Genomic DNA, 21,776 nt, shown 5'->3' with positions numbered 1-21,776 from the left:
ACAAAACCTCTCCAACCTTACAACATGACCCACTTGAATCTCTTCTATCACCTCTCAAACACTGACCCTCCTCAGATACACAGGCTTCCAGAAAAAAAACAGGAATGGTGCTGTGTGGGGGACAAAGCGGTCCCACACAAGCTCCAGTCCTTTAAAAGGAGCAGCACGGTGGCATAGTGGTTAGACCTGCTGCCTCACAGCACCAGAGACATGGGTTCAATTCTGGCCTCGGGTCACTGTATGGAGTTTCCACTTTCTCCCCTTGTCTGCGTGGGTTTTCTCCAGGGGCCTCCTACAATCCAAAGATGTACGGATTAGGTTAATTGGCCCTTAGTGTCAGGGGGATTAGCAGGATAAAATGAGGGTTATTGGAAAAGGGCCTGGGTAGGATTGTGGTTGGTACGAACTCAATGGGCTGAATGGCTTCCCTCAGTACTGTAAGGATTCTAAGGTAGCTGCATATATAGCACGAACTAGATTGCACACAGAAATCAGAGATCACTGCTTTCCAAGTGCCTAGCTCCCTTCCACTGTTCAGTATTTGAATCCAAACCAGTTTTCTATCCATCAGTATCAAAACCACAAATTATATTCCATATAAACTGGCAGTGATAAACTATTACTCCTCATCCTGTGATCTGGTCGGCAACTTTTAGATGTTTGACCAGGTTAACCAGCTCCGATGGCATTCCACCATCTGGGTGACACTGCACTCACCTAGTTCCATTTTTTTCTATCCAGTTGTAGCCAAATAATTACCTGTAATCACTTATGTAGTTATCTATGGCGTTCAAGGGTTTATCTTTGGCCCCAGCTCCATGTACTGGGTCTTCTGCAGAGTGAAAGAACATGTGCAACACACATTGCACCTGTTTCAGCTAAACAGAAAAGTGATGGCCATTCACTGGTTCAGTCCTCAGGACAATGCCTTGACCAAAGTCAAGATGCCTGGCTTAAGTTTTCAAACAATACTCGACAGTCAATGGTCAGTTACCATTAACTGCAACATCCTCCATGGCAACACCTTTACCAGAGTCCAGTACTCCTTTCTCTTAACAGTATAACATAATTGTACCTCCTGACATCAGTCAATTGTCCTGATGAACGCAAGACAATTTTCAGCAATACTCCCTCAAGTTCTGCACTACTTGGACACTTGAATTGTAAATACATACTAAATATCCACCACACAATTCCAAAACAAAACATTGAAACAAGAGGTATTAGGAAGTAAAAATTCTGGTCAATTCAAGTTCCAACTTGTAGTGGTGAGAAATATTACCTTCAATGTAGCATTTTTCAGTGCTCCAATTTGAAATCTGGAGTATTTCTTTTTACTAGAGCATTGAAGAACTTTTGAGATGATGACAAAGCATATCCGCATCAAATAAACTCCCAACATAGGTAGATTGGGAATCATTTTGGACCAGTGCTTCACATCTTAAGAAATGCCTGACTTGGCATTTGGTTTTAAAAGTTAGAACTATTATGTGAAATGCAGCAAACTAACAATGTTTCATCAACTAGTAAGCATTCTTTTAGAAAATGACCATAGGCCACACATGCGCACACACCTTTTACAAGCAATGCTCTTGCACCTGCAGTTTGTTCATTTCTGAAATGAGTCTTTAGATGTGCATATCCACAACATTATACTTGTGATTTTCTTTAAAAAAATGACCACAATGAATTCATTTAGTGAAGTAAGTCACAGTGCAGACTAATCAACAAAGCAAAAAAGTTATTTTACAATAAGCAAACAATTCACCACAAACATGTTTCCTGTAAGCATCATTCCTAATGAGTGCTTATTTTGATTCTTGAAATGGAAAACGTTTGGATAAATGCAAACTAAATTTCTGTACATCCGACAGACATCTACAAATTCAACATTTCCTCTTCGCAAATAACGATACCTGCTCCAGCTAGTTTTAAATACACAACATAGGAGTAATAGTATTTTATGTCAGCAAGTTTATTCAGATGCAATACCTAGTTTGCTGTGGTATCTCTTTTCATACCAAATAAATAAACTCAAATTAACTTAGGGCAACATATTCTGACAACTGAGAGGTACATTTGGTGTGATCTCATTTGGGTAGACTTTAGGAAGGCAGATGCATCATGATCAGAAAAATACATATTGAGAGGTGCTTTAAATCCAGCTACAAATAGAAAACAAATGTGCGTTGAAGCAGAATTTTTAAAAAGTATGCTTATTAAAAATATCTTGTGTTAGCAGTCCAATTTATCTCAAGGTGGAGATTTATATGTCTGATTGGAATATTGTATAGGCAGGTGTAATTGTTAGATAAGAAACAAGATTACGTTTCTTCCTTCCCTTTTATAAAAAAATCTGTAATCACTTTCAAATAGTTTATCACACACAGTTGCATGCATTTCTTCTATGACTGTCTCTAATCAATTTTTGTTGCCTGCGCTCTTCTGTTCTTCCCATATGGTTTTCCTTCTTTAATGGTGTTCTCTGCATTTCAGCATCTTTTTCCTAATCACTCTCTAACTCTGAAGTTTTGCACGATGACAGAAAGCCCATAAAGCTGGGGGTGGATCCATGAGATAGTAAACTGCTTGGCAGCCACAGGAAGGGTGGGGCATTAATCCAGAGAAAGATTCCAGGAACCTAACTCAACAAATCATTAGTCTGTATTAACCACCAGTAAAGTCAGATCCGAAACCATAACAGTGCAACCGTTTTATTTACAACTGGTGTGTCGCCTATGATGTTGCACATATTAAGAGAATATAGTCTCACTGTTCCCAATTACCTTTTTGCTCTCAACTTTTTACTCCTTCTGTTTCACAATAAAAACTTCAATTATATAGAATTCCACGAAAATTAGTAGCATCCTCCCCATCTCAGCTGCTTAAGTCTCATCTTAACTGAAGTCCTTAATAAACTGGATGGGTCATTAGTTCAAACATAAACAAGTAAAATTGTCAGGAGGGCCAGAAATAATGGAATGGGAAGAATTGAGGGAATTCAAGAAAAAAAAACAGCTTTAACATAATGTACCCCCAAGATGCTTCACAGGTGCATTATAAAAGAAAATATTACACATAGGAGATATTAGATCAGATGACCAGAAAATCTTGGTTAAACAATTAGAATTCAAGGAATGTCTCAGAACAGGAAGGTTGGGAGGCAAAGAGGGAATTCCAGAGTTTGGGTCCTAGGCACCAACGATGTAGAATTATAATCTGGAACACACAAGAGGCCAGATATGAGGGTTATGGGTCTGGAAGAGATTAGATTTTTAAACAGTTTGTGGGACATGAGAATCACTGGCTGGCCAGCATTCCTAGTTGCCCTTAAGGTGGTGGCAAACTGCCTTCTTGAATCGCTGCGGTCCACGTTCTGTGGGTTGATCCATAATGCCATTAGGGAAGGAATTCCAGGATTTTGACCCTGCAACTGCAAAGGAACGTAGGTACATTTCCAAGTCAGGTGAGTGGCTTAGAGAGGAACTTGTAGGTGGCATTTCCATTTATCTGCCTTCTAGATGAGTGTGGAATGTACTGCCTAACGATCTTTGGTGAATTGCTGCAGTGCATCTTGTAGATAGTGCCACTGCTGCTACCGAAGCGTCAATGGTGGGGGGAGTGGTTATTTGTAGATGTGGTGCCAATCAAGCAGGTTTTGTCCTGGATAGTGTCAAGCTTCTTGAGTGTTGTTGGAGCTGCACCCATCCTGGCAGGCATGGAGTATTCCATCACACTCCTGACTTGTCTTGTACACAGTGGATAGGCTCTGGGAAGTCAGGTGGTGAGTTACTCACCACAGTATTCCTAGCCTCTGACCTGCTCTTGTAGCCATTGTGTTTGTGGTGCGACCAGTTCAGTTTTTGATCAATGGTAACCTCAAGGTTGTTGACAGTGGGAGATTCAGTGATATTACGCCATTGAACGTTAAGGGGCAGTGGTTAAAGTGTCTCTTGTTGGTGATGGTCATTGCCTGGCTTACGTGTGGTACAAATATTATTTGCCACGTCAGCCCAAGCCTGGACATTGTCACATTTGAACATGAACTGCTTCAGTGTCTGAGTCGTCATGAATGGTGCTGAACCTTGTGCAATCATTGGCAAACATCTCCACTTCTGACCTTATGATGGGGAAGGTCACTGATTGAAGCAACTGAAGATTGTTGCACCTAGGACATTACCCTGAGGAACTCCTGCAGAGATATCATGGAGTTGAGTTGACTGAACCTCCACAACCACCTTCCTATGTACAGGTACGACGCCAGCCAGTGGAGAGTTTGCCCCGATATCCATTGATTCCAGTTTCGCTAGGGCTCCTTAATACCACACTCAGTCGAATGCAGCCTTGGATGTTAAGGGCTGTCACTCTCACCTCACCTCCTTTGTCCATGATTGAAACAAGGTTGTAAAGAAGTCAGGAGCCAAGTGACTCTGGCAAAACCCCCCAAACTGAGTGTCACTGAGGAGGTGCTGCTTGATAGCACTGTTGATGACCCCTTCCATCACTTTACAGATGACTGAGAATAGACTGATTGGGCAGTAACTGGTCAGGTTGGATTTGTCCTGCTTGGTGTGTAAAGGACATAGCTGGGCAATTTTCCACATTGTTAAATAGATTCCAGTGTTGTAACTGTACTGGAAGAACTTGGCTAGGGAAGCAAGTTCTGGAGCACAAGTTGAGAGGTATTGATCGAGTGGATAGTCAGAGGCTTTGTCCCAGGGCTGAAATGGTTGCCACAAGAGGACACAGCTTTAAGTGCTGGGGAGTAGGTGCAGAGGAGATGTCAGGGGTAAGTTTTTCACTCAGAGTGGTGGGTACATGGAATCAGCTGCCAGCAATGGTGGTGGAGGCAGGTTCGATAGGGTCTTTTAAGAGACTTTTAGATAAGTACATGGAACTTAGTAAGATAGAGGGTTATAGGTAAGCCAAGTAATCTCTAAGGTAGGGGCATGTTCGGCACAACTTTGTGGGCCAAAGGGCCTGTATTGTGCTGTAGTTTGTGTGTATTTCTAAGTCTTCAATACTATTGCTGGAATGTCATCAGGGTGCACTGCCTTTGCAGTATCCAGTGCCTCCAACCGTTTCTTGATATCACGTGGAGTGAATCAAATTGACTGCAGACTGGCATCTGAGATCCACTGGAGGAGGCCAAGACGGATCATCCATTCAGCACTTTTGACTGAAGATTACTGCGAATACTTCAGCTTTATCTTTTGCATTGGTGTGCTGAGCTCCTCCATCATTGATGGGGATATATGCGGAGCCTCAGCCTCCAGCGAGTTGTTTAATTGTCCATCATACTCGACTGGATGTGGAAGGACTGCAGAGCTTAGATCTGATCCGTTGGTTGTGGGATCGCTTAGCTCTATCACTTGCTGTTTAGAATGCAAGTAGTCCTGTTTGGTAGCTTCACCAGATTGACACCACCTTTTTAGGATGCCTGATGCTGCTTCTGGCATGCATCCCCTGGCTTGCAGGTAATGGTTGAGTGGGAAATATGCCAGCCCATGAGATTATAAATTGTGCTGAAGTACAATTCTGCTGCTGCTGATGGGTCACAGCACCCCATGGATGCCCAGCCTTGAGTTGCTAGGTCGGTTCAAAGTCAGTCCCAATTAGCACAGTGATAGTGCCACACAGCATGGAGGTTATTCTCAATGTGAAGGCAGGACTTCACAAGGACTGTGCAATGGATACTTACCAATACTGTGCTGGCAGGTTAGTAAGGATGGGGTTATCATCAAGCATGATATGTTTTTTCCTCTCGTTTCCTTCACCATCTACTGCAAACTCAGTCTAGCAGTTACGTCCTTCAGGACCCAACCAGCTCAATCAGTAGTGCTGCTGCCCAGCTACTCTTGGTGGTTAACATTGAAATCCCCCAGAGTACATTTTTCCACCCTTGCCACTCTGTGCTTCCTCCAAGTTTTGTTCAACATGGAGGAATACTGATTCAGCCAAAAGTGATACCAGTAAGATGTTCCCTTGCCCATGTTTAACCTGAAGCCATGAGACTTCATGGGGTTCAGAGTCAATGTTAAGGACTCCCGGGCCACTCCCTCCTGACTATATCCTACTGTGCCGCCACCTCTGCTAGGTCTGTCCTGCCGCTGGGACAGGACATTACCATCCAGGGATGGTAACAGTGATATCTGAGGTGTTAGTTGCAAGCTCAGTGAGAATGAGCCTCAGGCTGTTGCTTAACAAGTCTGTGAGACAGCTCTCCCAATTTTGGCACTAGCCCCCTGATGTTAGTAAGGAGGACTTTGCAGGATCGACAGGGCTGTTTGTTTTGCCATTGTGTTTTCTGGTACCTAGGTCAATGCTGGGTGATCCGTCCAGTTTCATTTCTTTGTTGAGATTTTGTAGTGATCAATACAACTGAGTGGCTTGCTAGGCCATTTCAGAGGGCAGATGAGAGTCAACCACATTGCTGTAGCTCACACATCGGGCAGATCAGGTAAGGATGGCAGATTTCCTTCCCTAAAGAAGGACATTAGTGAACCAGATGGGCTTTTCCTAACAATCAGCAACAGTTTCATGGTCATCAGCAGACTTTTAATTTCAGACTTTTTTTATTGAATTCAAATTCTACCATCTGCCGTGGCAGGATTCGAACCAGAGACCCCAGAACAATATCTGGGATTCTGGATTAACAGCTAAGTGATGATGCCACTCTGCCATCACCTCCCTGACACAGGCAAGGCCATGGAAAGATTTGAAAACACGGTGTTGATTGGGGAAAAACAGGGGAAAAGGGACTTTCTGTCTAGGCCACAGAATTCTGGATGCTTAAGGTTACAAAAGGAAAAAAAATGTATGAGACCAGCCCAGGCTGCACTGGAACCATTGAATCTTGAAGGTGATTAAAGAATGGATTAAGGTTTCAATCGCAGAGGAGCTGAGATCGGAGCAAAGTCATTGAGCTGGAATCAGGCAGTCTTCATGATAGCATGAAAACAAAGCTCATCACAAAATCAACTACAATACTAAAATTGCAAACTGACTGGCTTAATCCCAGGGAAGGGGATGGTGTCAGTACCAGGGAATAGAAAAAAGCTTCAGTCTTCCCAATACTTAAATAGAAGAAATTACTGTTCAACCAACGTGAAGCAACACCATGCATAATTTAGAATCATACATACCATGTTGTTAAAAATATAAACGTCCTTTATATAAGAACCAGCAAAGGTTACCATATTGCACAAGTTTCTTTTGACCTGAAGCATATGTATCAAACAATTAACATTTAAATTAGCCCAAGAACCATACTATTGAGCAATTGCAACTCAGAAACAAGAAGACAGGTTACTTTGAAGTTCATATCATGTACATTTACTATTTCAGCATCAAAAAAAAGGATTTTTTTTATGCTTAAGCACAAGAGGTTGCAAACTCAGGGGAGCAGGCATCATCTGTCACGTAGCAAGCAGTATATTACGTGGCTGGGAAGTCAGAGGTCAACTAAAAGGGAGGGAAGAAAGACTTCTTGCAGTGTAAATTTCAACTCCTTTCCTTATAGTGCAAGGTTCAACTACTTTGCATGTTAAGTGCTATTTCCTACTGAACATCTTTTTTAAAAAAAACGATCTCATAAATCAATTTTCAGTTAAACTGTAACTTGGGAACACAGCAGACATGCAAAAGTAGTTTACTCAAACACAAATTACAGCTCACCTCCCAATTCAATTAAAGTTTTTATTTGTGAAGTTAAACAAGCATTTATAATACACAAAAACAGGAGGAGTTCAAACATGTACTTACGAAATAAGATTGTTAAGCATTGTAAAACCTCCCAGTGAAGCTTTCACTTTCCTCAGATTTGTTCAGAAAGGAAGACCAAATTAAACATTTTTTCAGGCTGTTGTTTTGTTGATCCCCAATACGCTATTGACCTTTACATACCATTATCCATCAACAGCTTACTACAAATAGCGTGGAAAAAAATGAAAGATTTACTGTTTCTACTTCTGGCAGTTCTATCAAGTTGTTTGTGCAAAAAGATTAACTGTATTGTAAGCCACACAACTGTGAATGTAGGGCTGCCTTTACCTAGTCAGGAATTGAAAAATTAAGAAATCTGTGTACTTTCTTTGGAATGGAAGATGTGACAATGTGTACATTTTTGGTCTAGCCTTTTCAAAACAAAAGTGATCTGTTAATAATGTTTCTTTTAGGTATTCTAAGAGGCCGAGCGCAAGACAGCGAGAGCTGTAGGGCCGAATTTTCCCCTCTAATCGGAACCTCAAATAGGCGCATTCCCCACAGGACTGAATTAATTAGTAAACCTTGTTGTTGAACAAAGCCTTCATAATGAGATTCCATCTCTCAACTATGTCAACACGCAGGCTAAACAAGTAGTCAGACATCTGCTTTGCCAGATGGCCTCATCATGAATAGCTTGGGAGGTATAAAATTGCAGCCCTGCCCACATCAAGTTTGGTCCTCCTGACACATGCTTGCTCAGCAGTAGCAGGGCAAACTCTGCCCGTAATCCAGAGGAGAATCAATTGTATACATTTTTTTATATTTAAATAAAATCAAGTTAAATAGTTTATTGTTTTTTCAATGAGATAACTTCCTGCATTTATATAAAGTGTTATAATATTCACATCCAAGCCAATAATTACATTCCTCATTCAACTGTACTCCACTCACATATAGATTGCTATATTATGACAACAGCTTGTATTTATACAGCATCTTTAACATAATAAAGTGTTCCTAGGCATTGCAAAATGAGGTTTGACACCAAACTATGTGGTGATATTAGGGTTGATGAAAAAACTATTTGTAACCAAGTAATGTCTTAAAAAGGCAAAGAAAGTGTTTTAAGAAGAAAATTCCCAAATTTAGGGCCTTGACAGCTGAAGGCACAGCTTTCACTGTATGGTAATTAAAAAAAGGATGACATGCAGATAATTACAGAGATAGGGAGGGAGCAAGGACATCAAGGAATCTGAAAACAAGGTTCATTTTAAAATCAAGGTGTTGCTTAACCAGAGACTAAATATATGTCAGTGAACACAGAGGCAATGGGTGAGCAAGACTTGAGAGATTAGTTAGTAGATAGCAGCGTTTTAAAAGAGCTCAAATTTAGAGGGTAGAACATGGGAGACCTATTAGAAATGCTCTTGAATAGACAAGCCTAGAGGTCACAAAGGTCCAGATGAGGGTTTTGGTGGCAACTAAACTGAGGCAGAGAATGTTAATTGTAACTTGCAAAAATTATTTAATTTTAACATTGAAAATATCTAACCTACCAATCTAGAAACAAAATTCTTTTAGTTTCAAAGAATCTCCAAGAATGATGGAGGAAAACAAACCTAGTAAAAACTCTGCAGTTTTATCACCTTTGCAAGTGATGTTGAGAGTGCAGCATAGAATGAACATCTTTGCAAGTTCAAACTAGATCTATCACTGAAAATGCACCCAGCTACTTACAGTACTACTGCTGGATATTTTGAATGGACAATATGTTCATTCTATGCTACACTCTCAACATCACTTTTTCTCACAATGTGAAGGACCTTTTTAAAAAGGTTTGATTTTCACAGAAATAAAACAAAAGAAAACTTCTGTAATTTGGTCCATTTAAGTTTCTGCTCAATAGTAACCATCTGGTTCAGTATGAGAAGTTGCAAATGGGACTGAACATTGTACATTGTACATTCAGTGAACATGTCTGCTTCTGACCTTATGGAAGGAAGATCATTGATCAAACAGCTAAGGTTGGTTGGGCTAAGGTCAGTACCCTGAGAAAGTTATGCAATGTTCTGGGTGGCCCCCAACAACCACTAGGTTGTGCTAGGTATGACTCAAACCAGTAGTGTGCTTCACCTCGTTGGGAGACTCAAGAGACAAAGCCAGAAGGTGGAGGTGCTTTCTGGATTCTGAGCTGGGTAGCTTCAGGCATGACTCCAGCAGGAATGCTATAATTCTTACATCAACAGAAGGTAGCAAAACATAGTGGTTTTATTGAGAGGAATAGATGCAAGAAGTGTGCACATGTGCGGTTACACTTTAACCCTCAAATCAAATAGTATTAATTCAAAATTCAGGATAGCGCATGAATGAACACCAAATAAGACTAGATACATTCTCACTCATTATAGCCACCCAGGTGAATATCTAATTAACATTTACTATGCAACCATATCTACAAAACTAGCTACTCCTCAAGGGAACAAATTGTAACCAAAATCGAAGTACCTCAGTAAATGCAACTACATTTTAAGAAATTAGAAAGGCTGGAGAAAAATTAACAGTATTGTAGAAATGAAGTCAATTATAAAAAAAGACAGGGTGAAATAAATAATTCAAAACTAAAATGTATTGCTACAGCCCTATGAAAACCACAAAACAGTGGATGCAAAAATCCAAAATCTATTATTTTCCTTTCCCTCCTTACATATTGGGATCAACAAGAGTGGATGATGGTGAATGCCATATACAGAGACAAAGTGCATCAAATAAATGTTATTTTTAATTACAGTACATCTAGAATACATTGACTATGATGTTTTAAGCACAACTTAACTAGATATTGTGTAAAACCTATCATCCAACAAATGCAGCCTACACAAAATACAACTAACATTCCAGATCAGCACCTGAAAGGTCAAACTGAGAATTCAAACCACCACCCCCTGCCCCTCCAGCACCACCACCACCAATATATGCTGCTAATCCCCTGACACTATTTAGCGTGGCCAGTCAACCTAACTCGCACATCTTTGGGAGAAAACCAGAGCACCTGGAGGAAATCCACACAGACATGGGGAGGACATGTAAACGCCATACACACAGTGATCCAAGCTGGAAATCAAACCTGGGTCCCTGGCACTAACCACTGTGCCACCATGTTGCCCAAGGATGAAACAGTGAAACATAGAAATTTAAGATTTTCTTCCTTCATTTATTCAGGTTTTAATAAGTATTTCCTTTTCTGTTCACTTCTTTAGGGGACAATCTAATGTGTTTCATACCAATGAATTAGTCTAAAAGTAGTCAATTTTGTGTTCATCCTTCATTGTCAAAGGACGACCATGACAAATTAGAAATCACCAAGTTACAGGCATTTGAAGATGACTAACCAATCCAATTTGAAAGCATGCATTGTTGTTACAGAAGAGGCTTTTGCAATTCTGAACATGCAAAGTTCACTTATCAAGTTGGTTCATAGAAATGGCACTTTTGCTGATAGGGCCACATCATCTAGAGCAATCCTGTACAAGGTTCCCCCTTGCCTCAGGGCGACATTGAAACCCTTCAGAGACACATTCAGGGTGCCCCCAAAGAACTTTCTGGCCTGCAAGTAAGCATTGCTTTTCAATTATCATCATAGAAAAGCTTTCTTTGACAAACCTTGTATTCTAGCAACATATCCTTTGGACAGCTAATTTTATTTAAAAACTAAAAGGCAACCAAAACGTTGGTTTTAAAAGAAAAATGAAAACCCAACCTGGAATGTAAAAAAAATTGCAAGGGCTTTTACAAATAAATAAGCAGGGTAGCTAAAATAAGAAACAATGCCTTTGGGGCAAACAGATGGCATGAGGAAAGAGGAAATACAAACATTGTGTCTGTCCTCACAGTCGAAGACAGAAATTCCATACCAGAAACAAAGGCAATCAAGATTAAGGCGGTACTTAATATCAACAGAGAAAAATGAGAGCCTTATGGGACTGAAAGCAAACAAATCCCTCGAAGCTGATGGGCTACATACTTTGGTTCTAAAAGAGGTAGATCGGTTAACAGGCAGGGAGCAGAGAATCAGGATAAGGGAGAATTCAAGTTGACAGAGTGTAACAAGGTACCACAAAGTGTCAATGAGGCCTTGAGTTAGAAGTCAAGAGTAACATACAAAGTCAGGTGGAAACGCAAGTTATGAGGGTACAAAGAAGCTGAAAAAAAATCAAGTGAATGGACAAAAAGGTGGTAAATGGACAATGAACTGGGGAGGTATGAGGTTGTTCACTTAGTAGCAAGAATGGAAAAAGATTTTTTAGGGAAACAAAAATGCAAATGGTCAGACAGACTGGTGTACTTGTACAAGGAACAAAGTTAGCAAACAGGTGTAGCAAGCAATTAGGAAGACAACTAATAATTTGGTCTTTATTGCAAAAGGACTGGAGTTCAAGAACAAGGAAGCTTTTCTACAACTGTATTGAGCTCTTGCGAGATCACACCTGGAGCACTATGTAGCTTTGGTCTCCACATTTAAGGAAAGATGTATTTGCCCTGGAGGCTAGGCCAGTTTTGCTCATCTCAATTGCCCTCGAGAAGATGATGAGCTGTCTTCATGAACCACTGCAGTCCACACAGAGGAGACACAAAGTGTTGTTAGGGAGGGAGCTCTATTTGCCACTTGTCAGCCTATTCATGGATATTGTCTAGGTCTTGCTGCATATGGACAGTCCAATATCTGCACTGCCACCATCAACGGTCAACATCAGTTCACTGAGATTGCACATCACCACTTCTGACTTATTACTGGAAGGTCATTGATGAAGTAACCAAAGACGGCTGAGCTTAGGACACTACCCCAAGGAACTCTTGCAACAATGTCCTAGAACCAAGATGAGCGTCCTCCAACAACCATCTTCCTTTGTGTTGACCTCAACCAGTGGAGATTACCATTGACTCCAGCTTTGCTAGGGTTCCTCGATTGCACACCCAGTCAAATGCTGCCTTAATGCCAAGGCAACTACTGTCACCTCTGGAGTTCAGCTCCTTTGTCTACATTTGAGTCAAGGCTATAATGAGGTCAGGAACAGAGTGGCTCTGATAGAACACACATTGAATGCTGCTTGATAGCACCACTGATAGTCATCAACAAAGTGGTGGAAGGGGCTAAGTACATTGATGGGCAGCAATTAGCCAGGTTGCACTTGCTCTGTTTTGTGTGTATAGAACATACCTGTGTAATGTTTCATCTTTTTGGGTAAGGATGCCAGCATTGCAGCTGTACTGGAACAGCTTGGCTGGAGTGCTGCAAGCTCTGGAACACAAACATTCAGTCCTATTGCCAGAATACTATCAGGACCTCTGCAATACCCAGTGCCTTCAGCCATTTCTTAATATCATATGGAGTGAAATGAATTGTTTGAAGAATGGCATCTGTAATGCTGGGGACCTCTAGGGGACGCTGAGATGGATCATCCATTCAGCATAAAGACTGTTGCAAATGCCTCAGCCTTATCTTGAAGGAGAACTTCGCAAGATCAACAGGGCTGAGTTTGCTGTTGTTATTTCCAGTACCTGGTCAATGTCATTTGGCCTGTTCAGTTTCTTTCCTTTTAGATTAGCTACATGAGATAAGGCTTACTAGATTATTTTGGGGGAAGTTGAGAAGCAGCCACATCACTGGGGGCTGGAGTCCAACATAAGGACAGTAAGACTATGCAAGAATGGCAAATTTCTTTCTCTAAAAAGGCATCAGTGAATGGGTTAGTTTTATGACAATGGTTTCATGGTCGTCATTAGACTTTTAACTTCAGATTCATTGTTGAATAAAGTTCACCACCTGCTATGGTGGGATTTGAACTTGGGTCACAGAGCATTACCTTGGGTCTCTGAATTATTAGTCCAACAACAGTACCAAAACACCACCATCTCCCCTGAGGCTGACTAAATTGGGCCTCTACAGCAGAGTTTAGAATGAGAACATGATCACATTGAAACATAGCTGAAGGGATTTGATGAAGTAGGCTCTTACCCTGGCTGGGACATTTATAAAACAAGAGTTCCAGTGTTAGATGAGAAAATAATCATTTACAACTATGAAGAGAAATTATTTCATTTAAGGTTTGGAATTCTCCAACCTTGAGGGTTGCAGATGTTCACAGTACATTTAAGGTTGAGATTGAAATCAAGGGATATGGGAGAAGGCAGGAAATTGGATCAACCATGATCGAGTTAAATGACAGAGCAGGCTCAAGGGGCTACAGTGTCTGCTGCTGCTTCTTTTTCTTATGGTTTTATAAAAACTAAAGGTTTCTGTCATCCATAAAATACCCTATCACAAACTACTGCCACTCTAAAGAAGGGAAAAACACAGTATTTTTCTGTTCAGTGACTGGCTTACAAAGTGGAAAGTGCAATCATACGTTGAATAAAAATTTGTGGTTCATTGTAATGTAATTTGAAAGCTTAAACCAAAATTAGAGGTTACTGCGTTCCCACTTACACCTCCTGTCGACCCGTCTTTTGTTTCTTTACTTGGCTCGTCACCATCTCCTTTTGTCTTGCACCAACCTTTTTGTCATTGCCTTCTACCCGATCAGAGACCTCACTTTTTGTTCCCACCCTTCCCTTACTTCTATATTTATTTCAAATCAGTTACATCTCCAGCTTCTTCCTGTTCAAATATAGGTCATCACCCTGAATGCTTCAATCTCCACAATTGTGCCTGACCATTCTCTATTATTCCACAGTACTTTAGTTTCTGTATTCAGCTTCAATACCTTGATAGTTATGCGCACTACATACGAATGGGCCAATAAATAGCTACCATCTCCTAAAACAGACAAAAATGTTTAAAAATCTAATACATACATGTAGGAGTAGAGTTGCTCAAACTGGAAACAAAAATTGAAGTAGAAGTGAGCATAAATTCAGTTATGTCAATAAACATCATGCAATATCCATACAAACTATTTCACTTCAGAAGTAAAAATTACACCTTACTACCTCCAAAAATTAATTATAAACCAAGTTAGAAAGAACAGCACCAGTAATATCAGATACAGTAAACCAGTAGTTCATTCTTCAGAGTGTAACCCAAGTCACGCGAGTTAGGTCATCTGCCACAGGTAACTATCATGTGCTGTTTTTCTCCTTCCACGTCAATTTCTGAGGATGCCATATAATTTTTTGATTAATTCTTCCTCAGTTGGATAAATTTAAGTCAATTTCTTCACTCCAGATTGCAAATAGAAGTTTCCTTCCCTTCTGTATCAATTGTCACACTTTTTAATGTTTCATTGTCTATTTTGTCTTTCAGCTGACCCAGTGAACGCAGTAAGAAGTCTCACAACACCGGTTAAAGTCCAACAGGTTTATTTGGTAAAAAAGCCACTAGCTTTTGGAGTGCTGCTCCTTCATCAGGTAAGTGGGAGCTCTGCTCACAAACAGGGCATATACAGAGCTCCCACTTACCTGAAGGAGCAGCGCTCTGAAAGCTCGTGGCTTCTGCTACCAAATAAACCTGTTGGACTTTAACCTGGTGTTCTGAGACTTCTGACTGCATTTACCCCAGTCCATTGCCTGCTTGTTAAAATATAAATATATTTCCATCTCCTTATCTCTAGCCCCACAACCCTGAGATAACATCTAATTCTGGCCCCAATTTTCACTCTTCTTTTGGGAACCACATGTTCAGGAGCCTGAATGCTAAGCTCTGGAATTCTCTCTCTCTCATCTCTCCCCCTCATCTTTCTTTCCTCCTTTGCATCTATCCAATTTTACCACATGACCAGTTTTGCTTTATAATGCTCCTGCAACATTCCTTGGGATGATCTATTATGTTAAAGGCAATACATAAATACAAGTTGTTGTTGCTAAACACTCACTCCCTTTCCCATCAGCACTGTGGCCAGTGTGTAATCATTGATATATTGCTTTGCAGCGCCTTCCAAACACACCATCTCTATCACCTAGATGGTGGAGTGCAGCCGGCTCACAGGAACAGCATCAGCTGCAGTCACACACTAATCCAATTTGGAAATACTTCATCATTCCTTTGCTGTCACTGGTTCATAAACCTGGAACTCCCTGCCTGATACCACCAGAGGTGGTATCACTATGATTCTACGACATGGACTGCAGCAGTTCCAGAAGGTCAGTCAGTCACCACAACCTTCTCAAAGGCAATATAAAAGGAGACAACGGATGTGATCTTGTGAGAGTAATGCTCATATCCCTTCACCTCAAGGTGCTGTTAATGAGTAGAAGTTTACTTTGCCCCACTCCTGGTGAAAATTTGCTATATTGGATGACCATTTGATCAAAATGTATTACTGCCAATGTGAAAGCTAATTTTAAAATAAAAGCTGAGTTTAAAAAGGTGTGCTACTTGGGTTACACTTGTCTCCATTTTACATGTGTCACATTTGATTCCATTTCAATCAGAATATCAGAGTTACAGATGTGATAGAAATTGTTTCTATTATTGAGTCTTACCTCCCAAAATAGCAAAATTAAAACACTATGGGATGGGGGAAAGAGGTCAGCAATGGAGGAAAAAGACATGTCAAGAATAGTTAAACTTGTAAAAGGCATTCTTCCTCATTTAAACCACAGTTTGTCACTTTGCAAAATATATTAACACCTAATATGTATACCGAAAGGTGCAACAGTAAATATTACAAAACACTACTGGCTCTTTAGGCACAAGGCCAATCTAGTGGTGGGGAAAACTAAGCCACACCTACACTCGGAATGCTTGATAGCAATTTTGAGTGGAGGAGGGATTAAAAAGTTAGTCCCACTGAACCTTCCAGCAGCTTCGTATCATTACCATCCAAACTATCTTGGACATGCGCAAATAAAATGTTAAAGTATATTATCTTCTATTAATCCAACGTTGGTTAATATGCATATTTGTAGAAGATCTCTCGCACACAAAGTTTCATGGAAGTTGAAGGAAAAACGCCTAGTATTTCACACTGGACTAAGAAATAGCCGTTTAGTTGAACGTTTATTAGCCAACCTAATAGATTGGCTAATAAACCCGAACACTGTACGCAAGTCACCTTTCCTGAAGCTTTTTTTTAAAACGAGTTTAGTAGCCAAGAAGTATGAAAAGTAAGGTGTCCCGTGAACTATTTTACATCGGGCAGATTATTCTGGGGGGCGGCGGAGGTGGAGGTGGTGGAGAAAGAAGAAAGAGATAGACAACTCTCATTGCAAGGAAACAGAAGATTACACAAAACAGACCTGCCTGTGGGACTTGTACAGAAAGAACAAGGACGGGAACAAATACTTAATAACTTGCGAGGCGATTTCCATGTCGTTGCAGACAGCTGGAACGACGACTCTGAGAAACATTGAAGCTAAACAATTGGAGAGGTTTGGGTGGGTGGGGAAGGAGGAAGACGAGCTGGACGCAAAAAAAAATGTTTAGAAAATAGGGATTTTGTTTGTTTTGCAACAAACAAAAACGTAAACAATTGTTGTGTGGTGAGGAGGGAGAAAGGACAGAGGCGGCCTTGAACTAGTTAAGAAACTAAAATACAAAAATCTCCCACCCTGACAGAGAAGAAGTTGGGGGGGGGGTGTGGGGAAGGTTTGTCTAAGCTATCAGCCAGCTTTTATTTGGGGCATCTAATCCTATAGGAGACACCGATGCAATGAGATATATTTGAGACTGGGTGTTTTCACAACCTTGCCAAAGGGGGAGTGAAGGGGAGAGGGGAGTGAAATCAATAAATATTCCAGCAGCCGGGAGAGGGGGTTGTTCCTCCCCCCCCCCTTCCCGGGGACTGGGGGGGGGGGAACAAGCTGGGGCTTTGGGGAGGTTGGGGGGGGGGGGGGGGCAAGGATGGGGCGCAGATGTCAGTCAACCGCACAAATGCAAACTCTTAACATGGCGGCACGTACCTGGTCGACCGAGAGGTTGATCGCCTGGCTGAGGGGCAGCAGGAGAGTGGAGCCGGTGTTGCCGCTGCCGCTCGAAGCCATGTTGAAGAGGGAGACGCTGCCGACTCACAGCCATAACAACAGGGCGCTTCCACCCCCCGCACGCCCCAGTCCAACCTCCTCTTGGTCCCGCCCTCCCCACCACTTCCCCGGCCAATCACCGAGCCCGCCTCCCCACCCCGCCGCTCCCATTGGCCCGCGCCGGAAATCCCCGCTGCTCCCATTGGCCAACCGCGCTGTCAATCAGGCGGCTTATTCTCAGCACCTGGGGGATATTCCTGGGCACCCGGGATGGAATGAATGAAGAGAAGTCGGTGGGCATTGCATGGCGTTTGGAGGGGGCCCTGGCACAAGCTGCAGCCGTGCTCTGACCAAAACCGGCCAACGCCGGCATCTCCACACCAACATGGTTTCAGCCCTCTCTTTCGTACAACCGTAAAATCTCTACAGTGCAGAAAGAAACCATCTGGAACAAACCAACCCAGGCCCTATCCCTGTCACCCCATGCATTCACCCCCACCAATCTCCCTGACACTGAGGGACAATTTAGCGTGGCCAATCAACTTAACATGCACATCTGGGAGGAAACTGAGCGCCCTGAGGAAACAAACACGGGGAGAATATCCAATCTCCTCACAGTCACCCAAGGCTGGAATTGAACGCAGGCCCTGGTGCTGTGAGGCAGCAGTGTTAAGCATTGTGCCATTCCTTTCATTGGCCTTTTACCGCGTTTCCTTTTAAATATTTGTATTGTGCTGAACTTTTCAGCTGAGATTGGAGTGGAATTTACCAGAAGCAACATTGCTTCTTGTTATTTAATTAAAACATTTAACTGTTTGCATGTTATTTAATTTAAACATATCACTCCACTCTGATGAGTTTGTGTTTTTATGACTTAAAACCACATCTGTTAACCTGCGTTTTTTAATCAAATGCTCCTGGACTTTTACCATAGAATTTGCTAAACTGCCCTATTTGTTAGATTTTTTTCCCCTTCATCCTTCAGCTTAAAAGTTATTTCGCACTGCAAATTGCCAAAAGTGTTAGACAACAAGGCATCTGGTACCCCAGTGAATGACAACACAAACAATCTATCTCCATAAGGTTTGCAAATTAAATGGAAGAATGACAGAAGGAAATTAGGGACATCTTAGATACAGAAAGAAAAATAGAGGGGAATATTTTTAAGACACGGGTTGATGGGTTTTTGATAAGCGAGGGGATTAAGGGTTATGGGGAGAGGACGGGAATGTGGAACTGAGCCACGACATATCAGCCATGATCTTATTGAATGGCGGGGCAGGCTCAAAGGGCTAGATGGCCTACTCCTGCTCCTATTTCTTATGTTCTTATGTTAAGAAAGATTAGTTTAAGAACAAGATAGCAAAGGGACAGGAAGGAAAGATAATGTTAAATTTAAAATTTTTATAAACCGCTAGAAACAATTTACCACCAGCAGGAATGAGTCTCTATGCAGTTTCAATCACTTCCTTTCTGGGCTAGAGAGGGTGAGTGACATTTCAGGAATATATTCCAGTGCAATACATACAGAATGCTGTACTGTCAGAGGTGTAGTCCTTTGGATGAGATGTTAAATCAAGGTCCCAACTCCCCTTTCAAGTTAATGTAAAATATTCCATGGAACTACTTTGAAGAAGAGCATGTTTGCAATGTCCTGGCAAACATTTGTCCATTAACCAACATTAAAAAAAACATACATTAATATCACAATGCTGTCACTGGCAAATTGGCTGCCAGGCTTCCAACATTACAACAGTGACTACACTTCAGAAACGTACTTCATTGGCTGTAGAGTGGTTTGGGACATCTTTAAAGGTGCTATATAATTGCATGTTTTCCCTACTTCCCTAAATCTCAGTGCTAAAAGGGTCCTTATTTAGTTGCCCTCTCTGGAACGTTTATTATATTAAACACAAAAATACAGACATTTCTTGAAACCCATGGGGTGGTTGACAGCAATTTCCCATTTTCATTAGGTTAATGGCAAGTGCCACAAATCATCTAGCAATCTGGCAATTTACAACTCATGCTATATTTCTTTCCTGAAATAAAGGTCTGGGTTATTTATAAATTAAAAACTGTGAAATCGTTTAACTCACCAATACATTCCCAGCAAATTCAGGACCATTAGTTCACTTTTATTGTCAATTGGATGCTTGTAGCCTAATATTCCATCAACTCAAGTTCATTCCAAACTTTTCTCCCAGTATCTTAACTCGCAATAACTGTTGAGGTTCTAAACTCTGAAATTCCTTCCATAAGCATCTCTGCCTCTTTATCTCTTTCCTCCTTTAAGATGCTGTGTGAAACTTATCTCTTTGACCCAGTTTTTGGTCATCTGGTTTAATATTTTCATGTCAAATTTTGTTTAAAATCCCACCAGTAAACAGTTGAGATATTTAAGTATGTGCAAAATGCTATATAAGTGTAGATGATAGTTGTTTATTCAGCATGCAGGAAAGACATATTGTGTGAGATATTTGGCATCAAATCAATTTTGTTTCCACTGTTGGCAGACATGAGTTTCAAGTATGTTTTGGCATTACTATCTAATCTCATTTGTTTACTACTTTCCTTTTACTGCCAAGATGGTCAGATATCTATCTGTCTATCTTTGCATGAAATATTCAATGCCATTTAACAAATCTTCTACTTTTCCTACCCAAAAGATGCAAGCAAATATTAAGCTATAAATTATGCAAGCACTGGTCAAGTTACAGACACCCCCTTCATAAAGTCCTGATTGTTATATACAAATGTTTCGTCGTTTATTAGACTAGATATCTTACACACAGTAAGTGGTGGGGGACAAACAGTTATCCGTCAGTTGTTCACCTTCAATTTACACTGACAAAAGCATTCTCGTTTCTTCAAGCCAAACAGTGCCACATACAGTTATCAAAGCAAATGCAGGCTACTGCCCACTATGACTCATACATAAACCTTGTTACTGCAGTCAATAACTGTTTGAAACATCTATATGTTGTGGGTGGTGATTAACAGTGAAATACAGCTCATTCAAAGCCAAACTTTATGGTAACAGCAGGTGAAATTAGGAGCCAACAATTGGATGAAGGAGAGATTAAAGGTGAGGACTGTGCATGGCTGATTGTCAGTGGCGGAAAGAACCAATTAACAACTCTACGCGCTGCATTTTGAAGCATTTTCTGAGTCCACTTTTTCACAGATTTTTGCCATCTTGGATTCTGAATTAAGCTGAAATTAGATTTATGCTATAACAAAATTGGAAAAATTACAATGTTATCATTGATTAAATTATTAGCATTTAAAATGTCTGTAACAATGTTTTTCATTGGAGGCCTCTGCTTACATGAGAAACATCAGACTGGAGTTACCAGCCCCACACACCCTGCCATTTCACACACTAATCTCAACAGGCTTGCAACAGTGTAATCTTTGATAAATAGTGAATCATGTTATTGCTGTTTGTTCCTTAATGAACAATGGCCTCTGTAAAATGTTCTTTTCATAAATGATTGAAGTACAAAATATGCTGTAGAAATTCAGCAAACGTTTGAAAAGCAGTGAAAATGCTTTTCCATGAAATATCTGTTGTGAGCTATTTTCATTAATGCATCCTCGTTAATTTATTTTAATCAATCCCTCAAATGTTTCAAATTGTGCCTTTATTAAGTCACATGCTTTTGACCTGGCCATTATTGATGCATATTGCCAGTTAATCTTAAATTTAATCACATTGGGTCACTAATCCCAAAAGGCTCCACTACTTGTAGATTATGAATGTAATCACTCATAAAATAGATCTAGATGGGAATTATACATGGCTCCACAACTAGGTCAAAAAGCAATCCAATAGCAAGAAATTATTTGTTCATCAAAAGATATAGTTATTAAAATAATTTAGAGAATCAAATTTCAATCCTTGCTAAAATTAGCAAAAAAGACAAAAAGATTAACCTATTTTTTTCGTTAAAATGATCAAACACAAACTTTACTCCTCCCCCAGTCCATGTGTCATGATAGGGAGCAGGAAGCATTTTATTATTCATCAACAGTTGCAAAGAAATATGATACATAGTTATTTATTTAAGGTTTATCTTTTAAACACTGGACAATTAATGAACCTTTTG

General features: G+C 40.7%; 1 protein-coding gene across 2 annotated transcripts in view; it reads right to left on the bottom strand.

Annotated features, from left to right (window-relative positions):
- mboat2b (membrane bound O-acyltransferase domain containing 2b) overlaps nucleotides 1–17,735 on the bottom strand; it is a 115,627-nt gene extending 97,892 nt beyond the window's left edge. Inside the window, exon 1 of one of the 2 annotated variants that reach the window (XM_080192118.1) lies at nucleotides 17,605–17,735. In XM_080192118.1, the coding sequence (XP_080048244.1) occupies nucleotides 17,605–17,685 (81 nt within the window). In that variant the 5' untranslated portion in view covers nucleotides 17,686–17,735. The remainder of the gene's footprint in view (nucleotides 1–17,604) is intronic. The other variant, XM_080192119.1, reaches the window with a different exon arrangement.
- Between the last annotated feature and the right edge of the window lie 4,041 nt (nucleotides 17,736–21,776).

Source organism: Carcharhinus amblyrhynchos, chromosome 7 (genome assembly GCF_965287045.1).
Source record: "Carcharhinus amblyrhynchos chromosome 7, sCarAmb.v2.hapA, whole genome shotgun sequence".
NCBI lineage: Eukaryota > Metazoa > Chordata > Chondrichthyes > Carcharhiniformes > Carcharhinidae > Carcharhinus > Carcharhinus amblyrhynchos.
The sequence above is the reverse complement of the archived record's forward strand: the minus strand, read 5'-3'. Positions and strand labels throughout refer to the sequence as shown.